Raw genomic sequence first — 18,835 nt, 5'->3', positions numbered from 1 at the left:
GGGTTGTGTTCTAAAGTCTCTCTCACTAGAAGTCTTCTGATGATTGGTTTTATTTCATTGGTCATGAGTAATCTTTTGGTGGTGATTGCCAGTTACAGCAAACAGTGTTCTTCTGCCTCCACCAAAGTGGTGTTGTGTTGTCCGTCATATTTCTTTGGACATCAGTACTTCTTTCGGCCAGGGTTGGAAGTTATTTTCCTTTAGTGTTCAGATGTATATCCAGGTCTTCTAAACAACTCTGAAATGATATGCCAAACCACAAGAAAATTTGAAACATGCAGCAGCTTAAGTGAAAAAATTAGTACCCAGAATAAAGATCCCACAACCCTGCAAAATAAAAATGTTAAGTCAGCTGTAAATTCATGATAAAATCCCAAATGTTGGAGGGAAACAACAGGGCGAGGCAGTGACTGACAAAATTGTTCAGAAATTTTTGTATATTATGTATATATATATTTTTTTATATATATATATATATATAAATAAATAAAAATATGAATGTAAATAGGAAAGAGGTGGGGAGAGAGGAGAAGGGGAGAAGGAACTGCTGACTTAAAGTATGTCTGCTTGGAGAGCTAGCAAGCTCTCCAGGGGCATTAGGTCCTATGTCATGGGGCTGTCCGTGGAAGTGTGCATTCCCCCGTGGTGCTAGCTCAGGCCAGCCTGACATGTGGAGGGAGAGAGGAAGGGAGGGAAAAGGGAAGGGGGAGAAGGAAAAGGGGAGTGTGTGTGTGGGGGGAAGCTTCAGCCTGTTTGCATACCGTCCCTGTAGATGTATCCTTAGAGAGGCCCAGCTTTATGCACCCAGTCTTCGCAGTCTTGGCCGGGATCTTTGGTAGTATTATAATCTCCATAACCCATGTGCTTAAATGCAGTTGTGATGTTTTTAAGAGAAACATAATTAATAATACACTCTCTGAATCCTCTGCCTACACTGTGCTGCTTTTTAAACAGTTCTCAAATGAAATAGAAAGGCTAGGCTGATCCATCTTTACTTTTTGTTGCGTTCCATACGTGCTTTTCAGGACTTGAATAAGGCGCTGCTTTGCTATCGTCAGTCCTAGCTTGTCAGTATCGTGTCACTAGTAACTGCAGAACCTCTTGGGTTATTTATCTTAAATTTTGAATTTTTGAGTATAGGAAAGCTCTTCTCATTAAAACTTTTCCCTCTTAATCTTGCGCAGTATGTTTTGTGGCAGCTAACTTTACCTTTGAAGGATTACGGAACATCCTGCAAATGTTTGTTCTGTATTTTAAACTCAGAGCGTATGTGGAGTGTGTGTAGTGAGTTGTGAAGTGGTGTGGAGTTCAGTTTTGGGGCAAGGAGGAATGTATGTGTAGGTGCATGTATCTGCTTCATATGTATGCTTTCTTCTTTCTCTTGTTTAATTAAGATTTATGTTGAAATATTACAGCCTTACATGGAAGAAGGTAGTGAAGATGACTAAAGTTTCTGTTCTGCAAAAGCAGACTGAATTCAGGAACCCCTTTACAGAAGAGTTCCCTTAGGTCAGCAAGAACAAGTTCACAAGCAGGTTGACATTAGGTGTATAAAAATACACAAAGACAAACTTAAAGCTAGGGAGAAAAGTATGCTGTTTTCTAAATGGAGAATGACAGGTTTGTTTACATTAAAACAAATAATTGTAAAATTCTTTGCTTAGGATATAGTGGGGCATGTGCACATACTTGTGTTTTTCCATTGTGAGTGTGTGGGTGGTTTTTTAAGTTGAACTTTGAATTTCTTGAGCACTTTTTTTTTTCTTAAGAATAGCTTGTTTCAAAAGGTAGTCTAAATGTAGTTGTAAATTTTTGCTATTTTGCATAGGACAAACTTTGCATTTCTTGTATAAGCGCACTCCTGGAATAATAATGCTTCTATTTGGCTGTAATGATGTAATTTTCCAGGACTTTTGTTTGTAGTAAAATGTAAGCAAAAAAACACTTTTGTTTGATGCTATTCTTGCAAGTTGATACAAATGGTCAATCTGTGATCTAGCAACTCAGCTCCCTTCCCTCCTAAGTGATTAGTACATTACAGAATCTGTTGACTTTTGGCAATTTGGTGGGAAAACGCATTTAAAATGTCTAAGATTTCCAAGTAAATTTGGCTGTAGTGGATGTCAATAAACATGTCAGAAGGATTTTTATCCTGAAATCTTGGTATTTGTTCTAGTTATATTAATGCACTGAATTGCAGTAGCTCCAATGGAAATCTTAAGTAAGTGTTTTGGAAACCAAAATTTTAAATGATGCACTTGCAAGTATATTTAAACATTGCTTTGACAGAGGAGTTTAAAACTGAGGAATAATCTTTTCTACAAGAAAACTCAACTTCTTGTGTGCGTCCTGAAGTTCTAGTCCCCTTTTGGTCTAGACTAAATCATCTTGTACCATAATGACACAGCTGCATTTGTTTTCAGTCTCAGTTTTCTTAAGGGACTGAATTTGTTGCTTTATTTTAATAATTTTTGTACTTAGTGTGTATATTGCTTTTAAAGAATAGATAATTCTTTACGGCTCTGGAAAAAAATGTTCTGCCGTTATCTGAAAACTTGTCTTGCTTTATCCCTGATTCTCCTTATTTGAGCAGAGTGGCAATACATTGATAGATCTCTGTAGTTATTGTCTTACACCTTGACCAGGAAGTACTGTATGAATTGGAGTTTAAATCAATGAAGTAGGAATATAGATACACAAGCTTGGCTTTTGGGAAGTAGATAGCAAGTTGCTGCTTCATTGCAGTCCTGCCCTATATTGTACTGCTTCACCTTTGAAGCGTGTGAAATTCTTTGGATTTTATTGGATTTTTTCTTTCTTCTAATCAGCTCTGCTGTAATGTCTTACCCATCTTTCTGACCAAAGTGAAATTATTGTTGTCATGAGCTGGGGAAATGCCAACCATCCAGGCTGCAGTTTAGAATAGCCTATGCACAAGTATGTTTGGTGATTTGGGGTGGGGAAAAGAAAATGTTGCAGTGTATTAGGTAGTTATGATAGACTTTTGGGATCATTCATTGTTACTTGAGTAGTATGACTGTAGGATGCATTGTTGTCAATGGAACCATTAAGAAATAGTGCTTCCAGTTAATGTAGTTGCCAATAAGACGGTCACAAACTTAATACAGTGGATGCCAACATTTGCACTTCCACATTTAAGAATTAAAGTCACCGGTCTCACACTTCCTAAAAATTTCGCAACCAGACATACAGAATTGCTCTGTGTACTTTCTTCAAAGCTGTCCTTTCTGTGGATCTCCTTTCTCAACTTGTGGGTTTTTTCCTATTCTCCCCCCACCTCCACACATATCTCTGTCCTGAGCGCAGCTCCTAGAACATGACCTCCAACTGCTGAAGATCAAGAGTTAACTACTGTTTAATAAAATATTTTTCTTCCATTTCCTTTTAATACAAACTTTGGGTAGGAGTTTGTGTCCTCAAATAGCAAACATTTGAGAAATTAGCAGCTTGCTCAGTATTTTTAGTTGCTTTATATGTAAGTTTTTGGTTGGAACGCTAATACATCATTTAGAAGTTTAAGAGAAAAAGATGTGCAGCATTTTTTAATCCTGATAGCTGCGGAGTTCAGTATGAAGGACAAACATCACATGAGTATTATTACTTTGGGAAGAGGAAAATAAGCACAGATTGTTTAATAATATAATGAAGGAAACACAGATTTTATTTTTAAATGCTTTTCTGAGAAGCTGAATTAACTTGTACTGTTTTAGCATTATTTTGTCAGCTTCAAGCTTCTCTTTTTAAAAAAAAAAAGTCTGAATCTTGCAAAGGTTGGGTTTTCTCTGTGTAAATACACATCAGCATGTCCTAACTTATTGGAAAAGAAAATGACAGTTCTACATGGGTTTTTTTTTTTTTTTCCCCCTTCCTGAAGTAAACAAAGCATTGATTTAAGAATGGAAGTAAAATTGAGCCAACACAATCTCTTGATCTGGTTTGAGGTAGTAGAGACATGAAGGCAAAAGATATTGTTGAAGGCTGTGGAAACCAGTCAGCTAATACTTTTTAAAGTATGTTAAAGCGTGCAGCCATGCACTCAGGCTTTCCTTTTCCCTTTGCTTGTAGTTGAGAAACATTATCTTTATTCTTTTTAATCTTTGTACTTCATGCAACCTTTATAATCCTTATAAGGAACTGCTTAGTACAAATTACTGGCTCGCTCTTTATAATTTCTGCATACCAGTTGCTAGCCAGTTCTTAGCCCATTCTTAGGGATTTGTAGTAGATTGGAGTTTGCTTGAGGACGGGGTTTGATTACTGCCAGGTGGGGACACAGAAGTGTGTTTTTCCTGGTGCTTTCACATGATATGTATATTTACTAGTAAAAGTTTAATATCTGTGATTCTCTCCATGTGTCCTTTAATGAGCATTACACACACATTATGACAATCACGTTGGTGTAATACATAATCTACCATATACATTACAACACACAGGTGTTTTATTCTAATCTAGATCTCCAAGGAGTTGTAATTGCTCTTCATTTTGTACTGTGTTCATATTTGAACAATCAGAACAACTAAATGCATCAAAAAACTTCACAGCAGTTGGCTGCAGAACAGAGCTGAATCTCTCTGCAGTTCTTATAGCTGAGCATATACAATTTTCATACAACTTTTAACTTTCCTTTCTAAAGCTGTAGTCTTTCCAGATTTTGGAGGGCTCTTCTAATTTTTAGTGATACTGCACAATTGCATGCCCATGCATATGGAGCATACTTGATGTGCCTGAAAGATGATGAATTAACTTGAATTCTTCTCCCTTTTTTTTTTTTTTTTTTTAAAACTGCCTTCCTGTATTTATTTGGAGTGTGTCAGGCTGTCCAGCAAAGATACTATCTTTGATTTATTGGAAAAGATTATTTAAAAAAAATACAAAACTGGTAACTCTAAAGAAGCTGAAATTTTTGGTAGTTTACACAGAAAACTAAGCACATACTCCACAGAAAGCATTCCAAAAATAATAGCTGTTAGAGAAAATATAAAGATTGATAAACACTGCTTAGTATTTTAGAAAGATAAATGTTCTTTTAATTGATTTTCTTGCCTTTTATGTCACTCGCCCTTCTCCGTGGTTGCCGTGTGGCTACCTAGAGCCAGCCGGGGTGCTGCTGCACAGGCAGAGGAGCAGGTGCTGAGAACGTTCAGCATAGTGCGTTTCTGAAATGCCTGCCCCCATCCATGGTTACTTTATTTTCCTTCTGCTTCTCCAAAGCTTAAGCACATGCTCTAAACAAATAGCTGTAAACTTAGTGGTGGGCTCCTTTTTCTTTTCTTTTCTTTTTCCTCCTCCAAACAAGTAATTTTAAGAGAGTACATTTGATATATTTTTTTAATTAATTTTCTTGTTTGATGTTCTTTGATGTACTTGAAAAGCAGTTAAATGGGTCTTTTCTTTCTTTAGTCTGTATGCATACATACGCTGTCATCATCATTAAAAATCAGCTTAGCTTAAGATGGTGCTTTTGTATGCATACATATACTGTCATAGTTAATGTTGTCGTCTTTCAGACATGGTAAGACATTTCCTGCCCTGAAGTGCTTGCGATTTAAAATTACTTTAACAATGCAAAAATGTGGAACAGTGTTCTAGAAAAGGTAGGCTCTTGGAGGAATTTTGGAGAGGAAAGAAAGGGTTGGAAGAAGTTAGAAATGAAGAGGAAGGAAGAGATGAAGTGACTATTTTAGGCTTTGGGGGCAGTACCACAGGCGTTATGAAGCAGTAAATGGGGCAAAGGGGAGAACAGTCAAGTGAGAAGAATGTGGAGTGAGTGGGAGTAGAAGAAAATGAATGTGCTGCTCCATGCCGGGCTGCCCTGCGCTGCGCTGTGCTGCAGCCCGGTGCCTCGCTAAGCTCTTGGTGCTGTGACCATGAATACTGGTACTGCAGGAGCTAGAAGTGTTGTGCAGTCTTGTGAGTTTTGAGATGTGTGTATGTACATCTGCAAAAATTGTGGAAAAAAGTACTCACCAAGGGCTAAGCATTGTTGCAGAGATGCTGATTGTACTGAATTTGTATTTTATATAAAGCTGTTCCAGTCATGTTCTCTCTTGCACACTCGCTCTAAGTGCTTTTCTAAGAGGTTTCACAGGAAACTGCAGGCAGATCAACCAAAGATGAGACGTCTGTGTGCATAAATGAGCTTCTATCTAGGTGCAATCCCTCGTTCAAGGGGTTCAGGGTTTTTTTGCAGTAGTTCATCATCCACATGAATGTATAGCGTACATAATTTGTTGACCTTGCATTTTCAGACGATTGTACTCCTTCCCCTGTTTTCTTGAATTTTATTGTGGAGACAATCCCTTAGGGGTGGAATGATACTGAAAGCTTTAATTCTTGTAAATGAAAGTTGTCTTGGAATTGCTTCTTCTCTTCTCAATATTAATATATTTGCATATACTTTTTTGAACAAGAATACTTGATATGAAAGGTGATTTTTTTGAAGTCTGACTGTTCCCTAGTCAATCTAACCAGCCACGTTATTGTGAGAAGTATTTTCTCATGATTTCTTTTTCAGAAAGAAAGAAAAGCCTAGAAAAAAGCTTAGAAGATTGTTATTCATAACTGTACAGACTAAGGATATAATGGAGAAGGAACATGTAAGGAAAGATTTCATGCATTTAGACCAAGTGATCTACTTTGAGAAAAATAATTGACAAGCTTCTGGGACCTGGAGAAGGGCTTAGCCCCTGAAAACTTGTTTGTTTTCCCACAGGTGTATCTCTCTGTCTAGTAGAAGATATTACCTCTCATTACAAGTATTTCGTATCTTTGAGGACTTGAAACAAGAGAGGTGCTTGAAGCTGGAAACGTATTTTCCTCCCTTAACAGTTTCTACTGAATCCAGTAGGCGTTTAGTCTAGGTATGTTAGGATTTAGCTCATAAATAATAGTATGGCTCTTAATCATGTCTTTCAGTTGAGTACTCTTGTTACATCCAAGCTTTAACCTGGACAATTACCACACCATCACCTAAAACAGAGACAATAGAACTGAGGTTTCATGGCATACGTTCACTGACTTTAATAAATGAAACTGAGTGAGTAAATATAAGCAAAAATGTGAAAGTAGGTTATCAAACCATATGATAACATCTGTTCCTTGGAAACATGAAAGCACCTATATCTGTGTCAAGAACTAATTTCTGTTTAAGTGGTATTGTAATCTGACTAAAATTTTCTTGTGTGTTCAAACTTCAGTCCATAAAGTTATGCTGAGGCTTCTGTGTGAAATGATGCACTTATCTACGTGTCCTGTCAGAGTCAGGTATTTATATTTGAAAACCTGGGTCTCTATCATCTGGAGAATCCTTATCAAGATGAGAGCTCGACTGCATGGGACAATACGCAATTACAGGAGAAGAGACCTGGTTCTGTCCCTGAATAGTTTGCAAGATAGGACAAGTGAGGTGTTCTCCTCTGGCCCCCCTCCCCGTTTTTTTAAAGGAAAGAATGGACGACAAGAGTTAAAGTAATTCATCTGCTTATTATGTTGGCTAACACTATGCATGAATTGGTCCAAATTGTCTTTAACAGCCAGTCATTTTCACTTGGAGCAGCCAAAGGTGTTCTTGTGTGGTGGAAAAAAGACTAGCCAAAGCAGAAAAAGCACTTGCAGAATGTCTATGATGGGATTTTTCAGCATTATATAGTCTGTTGGAATTTGACTGTTAATTTGACTGTTACTTGTACCACAAACTGATGGAGAGATCACCAGTATTGCAGAAAACTTAAGCGTTAGATTGATTTCTCCATTCTAAAGCCTCATTAAACTCCTAAAATGATGCCTTTAAGAGTTACAATTGCAGCATGAATGCTACAGATGCCAAGATTGCTGCAGTGTTTTCCTTACATTCCTTACAGTGCAAATCTGTATCCCTTAACTGCTGCTGTGTAAACTTCTGTTTCCTGGCCATTTTGTACCTTAATAGCTCACTATCTTCTGCTATTCTTTCCTGCCCTTGTGCCCAGCAGACAGCAGTTGGGTTCTTTTTATTTTCAGAATTCCATTTAATTCCACACCTGTAAAGTACACTTAGTGTACTTTATAAGTGTAGCACTTCCTGTTTAATTACTTATTTTGCAGAAAAATGTATTTGGATTGAGAAGACAGCCTCACCTGTTTCGGTTGGATGATCCATGCCTCAGAACAACCTGTTCTGGGAGAGGCAGGCTGGAACAGCTCGTGGATGTATCTTCAGCAGTATAGCCTGCTAAACCTGTTTGCCTTGTAAAAGCTGAGGTTTCTGCTCAGGATTAGAAGTTACAGCTTTAATTTCTTCTTCCTTGACACTCATGTATTTACCTGGCTTTAAAGAAAAAAAAAATTGCTAAAATGCCACCTTTTCACTAGGTCTATAAAAATCTGTTTTGTTACAATTTGAATTTGTAACAAAACAAAAACCCTCCTGAAGTTACCCTTTCAAACATCAAATATTTGTGTTGATCTTTGTATAAAAACTTATTCTAATATTTCTTTCATTCCTGTTCTCTTACACTCTGCTGGCAGTATCCTTGCACCCAGAACTAATTGTATACAGGATTATGTGCAAGAGACCTCAAACCAAACAAAAAACAATGTACCTCCTGACCAGTGGGGGGAAAAAAAAATAAATAAAGCACAACCAAACATATCATTTGAACTCCAAATCAGTACGTCATTTTCTGGATCAAGGCAGTATGATATGCACAAGAGGGAGGAGAGCTGATAAATGATGATACAGGTTTTATTACTTGTTATTTTGTTTGTGATATAAAAAAACTTTTTTTTTTTCTGAGCAAATGGGTTGGATAAGCCACCAGGTATCCTCATTCAGTTTAGATTCTTCTGTTGTTCTGAAGCAGCTGAATGCACAATCTCCGCCTCCTTTCTGTAAGTCATTTGGGTTACTTTTTCCTGAAGACACTATTAGTATCACTGCCATTGTGGCAGTGTTTTTTGGGTTTTTTTTTTTAAACCTGAAATAGTATTTCTGATACAAATGGCATTGTGGAAGAATTGTCCAGTTCTTCAGTACCTGAATAAATAAAATGGAATTACTGTTACAGGCTGTGGGCAATGTTAAACTGTTTTGAAGTGCAGTACTTGTGTACTGTACTTCAGCCTCCTCGTGTTTTGAAGATTGTAATAATTATTTTACCAGCGTCATCCTCCACACCTCGTCTTGGCTTCAGTATCTTGCCAGAAGTTCATCACAAGAGGATAACTGATGGTGGGGCTCAACAGCAGGCCTGTCATTACATTAATTTCTACAAAGTTAGGTCAAAGCCCTTTCAACTCCATTTCATGAAAGCTTCTCTAAAACTGTCCAGTTTGCTTGTTATTTGAATCATGTGTGTGTTAGGGATAACGTTTTAATACAGTAGTTCATGCACCTGTGTTTTTTGACAGAGCTTGCAGGATAAATGGGATCAAACTTCCGTGTGTAATACTTCCGCCTGAGATCCCCAGAGGGAGGCCCGGTAGTGTAAGCGGCGGTGCTTCAGATTTAGTAGCTGGCCTCCTTCTGCTAGAGATGATCATGAATCAATTTCCCTTGTGATAAGAGGCACTGGGTTGCTGGGCGCAGTGAGCGCTTCTACTTAGTCATAGAAGAGAAGTCCTAACCACCTGTTCAAAGGTCTCAAAACACCATTAAGAAGAGATGAGGACACAGTCTGTGATCAAATTCTGCTTTGAATAATTACAGTGTTGCTGCCTACACTTCTCCATATTGAAATAGATACAACATTCTTCTTTGCTTCTTGGCATAAATGATTTTCTGTGTGCTATTAACTGCTGCATTCCTGCCTAGGGGTGATGGCATGCAGGAGATAGCAAAAATTCATTCCTGTCTCAATGGGAAGGGAGGGAGACATTGCTGACGCTTAGTGGTGGTTGAGAGGGGAGAACGAACCGAAGCTTTTGGCAGCTCAGCAGCAGTCACTGGGGGAGTCGTGGAGAGGTGCAGCTAAAAGCAGCAGTGATCTTGGGGTGGCCATTCTTGTGCTCTTGAAGAGTGTACGGCTCTGCTTCCTGTAATGGCAGCCACAAAATACTAACGTGTGACAAGCCGGCCAAGTCGTCTCCTAGTGTGCTGAACCAACACCACTCATAAATATTTAGGACAGATCAGATGGTACGAGTGTATGTGCTCAGGAGGAATGCTGTACTTAGCTAAAGTAGGCATTATCTAAGATCCACTTTAAATACATGCTGTGTCTGTAATAACACTGGTTGTTCCAGATACACAATTTCAGTTAATCTGCTGTGTTAGTTTGGGCTTGTAGGTCCAAAAATATCTTACTAGTGATTTATGTCTTTCATTGTTGTTCTTTTTTGTCATATGGTTATCTCTGCCCACGCACTGCTACCTGATCTTGTATGCTTTGCCTGCTGTTTCTGTGGTTGCTCTGTGAGAAGAAAGCTTGGTGTCGCTCACAGAATGGCACACACCTAATTTTACACTTAAAGATCAAGTTTCTTGTGTGAAGGTGTATCTGAATTCTATCTCTTTAGACTGAAAGTAGCTAGCTTACCAAGAACTAAACTTTTTTTTCTCAAGATGCTAGTAAAGTATTTGGCATTGACTTCAATTCAGTGCTTCAGTTAGAGCTTCAAAAAGCATAAAGCTTTAAAGAGAACTGCCTGTAGCTTTTAAGTCCTTTATATCATTTAATTGTCTTTATAGAGCTGAATAATACTTTGTACTATCTGTGTCCACAATGCCTGAATTAATTTCGTGTTGATTAATTAAGAGACGGGGAAACTTCTGTTTTACCTTTACCCTGCTCCCTAAAAACCTGCATGCCAACTCCTGGTGGAGTTAGCTTCAAGCCTTCGTTAGCATAGCTTGGGCCTTTGACATGCAACGCTGGTGATTTAGGCTTTTGAATATTCATTGTGGCAAATTCACTAGCTCACTCTGTTTTTGGGGGAAGTACTGTGCAAGATACAAAATCTCCTTGCAACCTGTTACTGCCTCCCTCCAGTAGAAGTTTTCTGCAATTGAATCCTTTTGCATGCATGAGAACAAAGAATATCTGTAGTTCAAACAGAATTGCTTATCCAAAAGGAAAATTATATGAAATGAGAGGGGGTAGGATATTCATACAATTTTGGTGTGATGTCTGTCTGTTGAAAAGCAGTCAGCTTCTACCCATCTGGAGAGCCATCATGGCAATGCAGTTAGGAGAAATTCAAATTAATTCTGAAAAGAGTTCTCACATCTCGTATCAGAGAATAGAGTAAGTTTGTTAGTCCATGAGAGAATAGACAGGAGATGATAGAAAAGACATCCAAAATTAGAGGCAAAGATATTTGAGAGGAGAAGTAGGAAAGGAAATGCCACAGGATTATTTTTCATCTGTATGTATCGGTGATCAAAGTCGGAAGCCCGCAAATACTGTTTCCATTTCTGACGCTGCTTTGCTTTGTGGCCTTGGGAAAGCCTGGTTCCCTGAGTGTGCTGTCTGAGAAACCATATTAGTTCTTCTGTTTGGGCTGAGACGTAGTAAGATAATAGGAGGGAAGAAGTATCTTTGCATTTATTATTTTTAGTGAGGGAAATCAAAGACTAAGTGAGCTCCATCTGCAAAAATATTGTTTCAGTGTCTGTGTAGAATTCGACAGCCAGTTTATGTTAATAAAAAGAAGATTCAGACAAAAAAAGTGAGACAAACTGTGCAAAGTTTTAACATTCTGCAGTATGCTGAAGCATCTTAGTTTCAGCTGATGGCCTTGTTTACAGTATCTGTGTTCTTTTACTAAGTATCCTATCTGCAAAGTACCTTCATGATAATTGAAAAAGGTTTACAACACTTTGTGTGATAACTGAATGAGTAAGATAGTGTCTGTTAGGTACAAATGTACGGTATATATTGAAATTATTCTGCAAAAAAGTTTCAGTGAGTAATGTATTTTGGGAGGAAAGCTGGGAGGGGATGGTGAGAAAATCTCCCAACTGGTCATCATCTTGCTTCTAATTACCAGTCACTGTACAATATAGCCTTTTTGAAAATATGAAGCTGTTGAGTTTTTAAAGTAGGATTATGATATGTTAGTTTTCCATTTATACAGGAAGTTTTGTACAGCTCTGCTTTCCACGCTGAAGTTGCATTATATGCCCTAAACTACCTTTCTCTTACATTGTGCACCATTTAAATTGAAATTTAAAACTTCTTATATTAGCCTATTGCTAGCTAGTATGAAATGTCCAGTGTTCTGATTATTAATGATCAAATAGACATATTTCATGCTTTCACTGTTATTGTAGTCAAAGGTAGTTTTTTCAGGCCTTCTTTGGGCAAGTGCTGTGCAGACTGTAACAACACTCTCAAAGAATTTACAAGGCATTCAAGGCTAAATAACAGACTGATTAAGCAAATCTCTTGAAGGTGAGGAAGGGAATATTTGATGAGAGAAGTAACAGCTTATATTATCTTTTGTGCTGCTTGGTGCAAAATATGCATGCTTATAGGAGGTTATTTTCCTTTCATTGAAGTCAGAGCTTTATCAGTGAGTAATTTGGGTCAGGATTTTACTATTTGTGCTTTTTTTTTATTTAACATGTTTAAACAGCTAGTCATGTAGCCTTTAGCAATCTTAACTATTTAGTTAGGGGACAATTTTGCTGTTTCTCATTCTGGTATCTATTTTTAGGTCTGTACCATCCCATATGTTAGCTAGTACTGGTGAGTGCTGTCAAAAATGCATTGTGAATTAATTCCATCTTGAGAGCTCCCTTTTGATGCATTTTTATTGAAACATGCATATCTTTAAAGACTGCTATATAGGGTTCTGGATGCTATAATGCAAGAGTCACAAACTTCTTTTTTTTTCCTGTAGCCAAATCTCATTGGAAAAAAATGGCAGTTCTGTGCATTTTTTCTGAAGTTATTTTTCCCTTGAAAGAAATAGGAGTCTTTGAATCCTTTCAAATGAAACCAGTCCCAGAGCAAATCACATTATTCTAAAACAAAATATGCCATGTTTGTAATCTTAGTGAGAGACATAAGGGCTGACCTCACTGTGTTTTTTATCCACTCAGCTCTTGGAAATGGAAGAGTGGTTAGGGTGATATAGATGAGGGTGTTGTGATGAGGTCATCACTGGAGGTGGTGAGTAAATCTTAGAGAAGAGTCTGCTACTGAGGACTTGGAGTTGCTGGGATATACGGGAGACAGTCATGGAAAACTCCAGAACGAGATTGGTCTCAATAGGGGTTGGAGGAAAGGATTAAGGTGTTACTGAGCACGGAGTGGAAAAACTGAGTCTGTGTGCGGTGAGGAGCAGCGTACCTTTGACCATCATAACAGTAAATAACTATATTTTAAAATAATTAGGAATGTGGAAAAGTCACCTACTTTTAATTTGACACTTCTGTGTGCTTACTAGTCACAGTCTTCAGAAACTCTTAGTGATATTACTGTGGATGACATTATTATAAAAAAGTAAAAACCTTTTGAAAATTTGGCTTCATGATGCTTAAGATATTTTTAAACAATAAACAATTTGTTCACCTTTTATCAATGACTGTTTTAAAATAAGCCTAAGAAATTAAATGAAATTTATCTCCTCATGGCCACCAGAATAATGTTGGTACACATGCCAGCTTATTAAGCAGATATGTGAAAAATGTTTGTAAATTTTGAAAATATTTTTCTCTTCATAATTTATTTCTGGTGGTGGCTAAAGTTAAACAACGTACAGAATTGGAAAGTGTAGTTTTTGTTCTTGTTTTTCTTCTCCATTTCCATAACTTCCTCTTTTAAAAAACTTTCCAGCTGACCAATTAGAAAATGCCCTCAAATATGCTTTCCTTAGGGAAGTTAAGTCTAAACAAGTATACAAAATAGATATTAGCAAAAGTATTAAATGATTTATTAGACATATCCTTACTTAGGAAAGCTTCATAACTTTTAAAGTGGGATTAAAACACGTACTTAACTTTAAGCAAGTCCCAAGGGCATTCCTTTTTTGCATTTTACTTGCACAAGGAATTTCAGGTTTGCATCCTTTTTCTTGATGCCATGGATATTGTAGTAATTTGATTAAAATTAAAGCATTCCTAAAGCAAAAGAACCTACCAAAATGGTGTTTAAGAATGAAGAGCTTGCTTACTGCTTTAGTACTATTTGAAATCTTTATTTCTGGCTCTTTTCCAGCATGGAAGGAGTTTGTTTTCAGAGAAGTGTTGTTGCCAAGGGACAAATGTTGACTGTGTTGTGTTTAAAACAGAAAAATCGCAGGCTGATATTAATTACATTCTTTTAGCTATTCTTCTCTGGATAACTTAAAAAGATCTTTCCAATTTCCAGAATACTTAGGTAAGTTCCTGAAATGTTAATGCAGTGTCTCATAATTTATGTTAAGAACATATTAAAAAACAAACAATGGCTTTCTTCATTTTTGTGCACAGTCAAGAAATACCGTGTTGGTTTCAGCTAATTAAACTATTTAATAATGTACAAAACCATTAATGAATTCAGTGCTTTTTTTTTTCCCCCTCTCTTCTTTTATCATTAAAGTCCTTATCAGACCCATTTGTCTATTCAAACAACCTGTGTGGACAGCTGTTTACTACACTAGACAAGAGAAACAGGTTAATTCTTTTGAGGACCTATTCTATGATTGGGGCACCATTATCTGGAGCAAAGTCAATCTTTGAGTTTTTTCAGTTTCCCGTTAGTAGTGCAAACATAATATTTTGCAGTTATCCATTGGTTTTTGGTTCCTTCAGGTATCAGGCTGAGTTGCCCGACTTGCTTCTTCTAAAGAATGGTTTTGTCCAACGCTCTTAGAGTTAGGCTAATGCTAGTGCTTCTGCCACCATTGATGGGACTGATAGTATGCTGACCCCACCAGGACTTGTACTGCCTTTTCATCTTTAACCAGCTTAGAATGATGAGGAAATACATCAAAAACCTCAATTATAAACATGGTTTGTAGTTCAGCTCTAGTAGAGTTTTGTGGGCTGTATTACTCCATTGAAGTCTCCTCCAGTAAACAAACTGGTTCACTAAAACATCTCTTGAAGGAGTTATATCCATTCTCTTATTAGGAAGTGAGCAGTTGCACTAATCTAGATGCACAGATGCCTGGGTGGTTCACTGACTGTTTTTCACATTGGAAGGTTTAAGAATGTCAGATGTATGTCTTTCTAATGAAAGAAACAAGGTCTTACCAGAAGTTGTAGAATGATCCTAGGACTTGCCCTTGTTTCTGTGAAGTTGAGAATTGTTACCGTCTGTAAAATGGGTCAGATCTTAAGAATGTATCTGTTAGGAACAGACTGTGAATGAAACTTTCACCTAACAGTTAAATGCATTTGCAGTATATACTTTGTGACTGAGAGAAGTCCCATACCTTATTTGAAGACTTGGATATATCTGAGAAGATTTTCTTCCAACTAATTCCTGAAGACTGAGTTCACATTAGGTTTTTTAATCTCCTTCCTACTTCAGAGTTTTGGGCCATTTCATTCTGTACTAGGTAAAATGTCACTTCCCAAGTATTTTTGCTTAATGTTCCTTGGTACATACTTCAAGAAATCCTGGGTTAACAGAGCATAATTTACATAACAGAACTTAACTCTGCATAGCTTACATTAGGGAGACAAATCTGTTGCTGTGTCCTGCTTGTGCTAGAGCCCGAGAGGAGCAAGCTGGGCTGAAGGAGATGATTTTCATTGTCAGCACTCTTCTCAGCCTTTCTTACAGATTTTCAGATTTCTTTTGGGGCTTTCTCATACTGTCCTCTCTCTCTTACTTTCTTGGTTCTGTGTGCCCTATGAATTCTGTTAAGGAGAACTTCAGCAACTTATGAATCTGAACTCTGTTGTATTCTTGTTTATGGTCCTGGCTGTTGACCAGTAATTCTCTTTGGATATACATGAATACGGCCTTATAGCTTCCAAGTCTGGGTGCTAAACTTTTAAAATCTTCCCTGGAAGCTATAGGCCTGGACATGGGTGAAGGCTAGCTTTAGTTGTCAAATTCTTGTTCTAATAAAATGTTAAATACTTTTTGTCTGTCGGGGTTTCACAGTCTCACATCCTAGACATGTACCTTTCTTTCCTCAGTTTAAATTGCAGGACATTCCTATTTACTTGAATCCAGCCGTGAATGCTCCACTTCTTTCAGCTGTCCTCCATTTGGATGCATGCATCATCTTTCTTCATTGCTGAAATACAATGCCAGTCTAGGTCATTTTATTTTTTAATTTAGTTGTTTACAAGACATTTACATAAATCGTCTTCCTGGCAATAAAGAATCTTGATTTCTAATTTTAAGTAGGTACACTCTTTCTGAGAATGGGATGAGTCTGTCCTGCCTGTTAACAGATCTTGTATGTGTGTGAAGCGCACTTGCCAATCGTGATTCCCTTTCCCTCATTAGCCTTTCTGTTTGCCTGTAAATTTGTTTTAATGCTGACACCTGTTTGGAAACTTCTCCTGATAGAATATGCTTTTCTATTGGCTTTTCTTTTGATGAATTCTTCAAATCTAGTTATTTAAAAAATAAATGTATTACTCATCCTAGTTGTCCCTCAACAGACAGTCTTCGTATTCAGGAGTTCGTATTGACTTAGAAAAGATTACTGTGCAGTTACAATGAAGTTGTCCAAGTTACATTAATCAACAAATCGGCATTTGATTTTGGGATTACTAGAGAACACAAATAACTGTCTGCACAAACCTGCAGTAGAATGTAAACCAGATTTTTTTTCAATATAAATTAATCTTGTTAGCATTCTGTTTAAATAACTTTTTTTTTAATGTATAGACAACTTCAACAGAAATTTCTGAATATTCATCTGATAATGACAATGTGGAACAAGGAGAAATGGGCATGGAGACTACTAATCTAGGATTTACGAAGAGATTACAGTTGAGCTCAGCGTTGGATACAGGGAAAGTTACGGCAAGACCTGCCAGTGACTGGCTAAAGTCTGCACAGGCCCTCTTACAAACACCTAAGAAACAATCAGACAGGGCCTCAAGAACCCCAGAAGACTCTGCTAAGAAGAGGAAATTACTAAGGTAAATGTCCTATCCTTCTTAAGAAAAAATTTTATTGTAAATAAAATAATTCAAGTTAACTAACAAAAGAGTCGGAATGCATTACAAGAATAAATATTTTAAAGATGCAAATTCCAAAAATTTAAAGAATGTCATTTATCTGTAAACAAGCAATCAAGAAAAGAAAGAACTTATTTCATTGTTAACGTCTGTGGTGATAGCACTCAATCTTGAATTCCTGTCTGTGTACAAATTGATAATTTTTGCACTGTTAATAATGCTTTAAAGCATTTTACAGATACCTGAGTGTTCATACTTCTATTTTAGCTTGTAATCATTTTACTTCTTTGTGCCTGTTCAGATAGTCTGCAAAAATGCTTGTGCCTCTGACTTTTTCGGTCCTTTCCAGATTTGTGAGATTATCCAAGTACTGTGTGAAAGGGGTGGATGAGCAATAGTGCTTAAGGCAGGACAACTGATACTTAGGCAAGGGTGCGATGTATTTGTTCATCAGACATTTAAATGTCTGTGACTAAATTAAATACATTATAAAGATAATCTAACTGCTGAAAGGAAACAGCTTGAACCTGAGCAGTGGAAATCTGATGTTCATGATTCAGTATTTATCAAGCTAATTACAGTGTGGAAATAGTCACTTCCTGTATTGATTTCAATAAAGCAGCTTTAACTTGCATGGTATATGTAGGGGTATGTCTTATATTACATAAACTGAAATTGTGCACAGTGCTCCTTTAGACACCTATTGTATTTTTTTTTAAATGTAATTGTTTCTCACTTTTGTTGCAGCCAATTCTGCATACAGTAATCAATCAGAAAGCATGACACTTAAATAGTTAAATAGGCATACCTTATTTTTCTGTTAATTTTTTTTAGCTATTTTCAAGAGCTGACTGAGGGAACAGACTTGAAATTTTATTTAATTACTGCAGATCTCTATACAGAAGAAAGCGCTTTGCTTGTGCGGTCAGGCTTGGCTTCTCATTATTTTAAGAACAACTGCACTAGTTCAGACCAAAGTATGTGTGAAGCATAAAAGAACAAGACAAATGTATAGAGGTATGCGCAGATATTCTATGAGATTTCAGCAGCTAACTACTTGGGGGCTTTTTGTTACCCTCGGTGGGTTTGTCTTTCCATGAGTTTATCCAGTTGTTTTCTGTATAAATTTTTCGCTGCTGCAGTGACATCCCATGGTTTGGAGTTCCATAGCTTAAATGTGATTTGAATCTGCATGTACCAGTTTCATATGATGACCTTTACTATCAACTATATTAGTGCAAGACTATACTTTACAGCAGAGATACTCAGAGTTGTATAAGAGAATAAGCCGTTCTTCTCCAACGATGTAGAATGTAATCTGTTCAGACTGGATAGAGAGGAGCACAATTTAAGGGGTAGCACAGGCTGGAAGAGTAAAAAAACACCTTTGGTTTCTTTGGGAACAGGGAAGCAAGTAGGAAATCCCTCAGTTATGAGTTTCATTCCTCTAGTTATTTGTCCCGGTAACACTCATCTATCTGCCTCTGACATGTGGGGCATCGACTCTGAGAGTATCTCTCTTACATTCTGCCTTTTGCTGTTGATCGAGAACATTTTCATTAGTATACCAACAGTGTAGCTGTGTCAGCAACCTAAATGGGAAGGTTCAGGTTTTCAGTGTTGTGTATTAGAGGCCAGTTTAGGGAAAGATTTATCAGCTTCTTGACTGGTAAAGCGACAACCCTTTCTTTCCAGTTATATAGGTAAAAGCTATGTAAAAGTTACTGGCTCTTCCTTTTTCCTTCCTTCTCACTT

The 18,835-nt window shown here is 37.2% G+C and overlaps 1 protein-coding gene across 8 annotated transcripts in view; it reads left to right on the top strand.

Moving 5' to 3' along the window:
- Positions 1-18,835, top strand: part of SPIDR (scaffold protein involved in DNA repair) — a 211,514-nt gene that overhangs the window by 40,448 nt on the left and 152,231 nt on the right. For all 8 annotated transcript variants that reach the window (XM_026102983.2, XM_026102980.2, XM_026102982.2 and 5 more), the window contains one exon: positions 16,785-17,041. In XM_026102983.2, the coding sequence (XP_025958768.2) occupies positions 16,785-17,041 (257 nt within the window). The remainder of the gene's footprint in view (positions 1-16,784; positions 17,042-18,835) is intronic.

The sequence above is a fragment of the Dromaius novaehollandiae genome, chromosome 2 (assembly GCF_036370855.1).
Source record: "Dromaius novaehollandiae isolate bDroNov1 chromosome 2, bDroNov1.hap1, whole genome shotgun sequence".
Taxonomy (NCBI): Eukaryota; Metazoa; Chordata; class Aves; order Casuariiformes; family Dromaiidae; genus Dromaius; species Dromaius novaehollandiae.
This window is presented reverse-complemented; position numbering and strand designations above follow the sequence as displayed.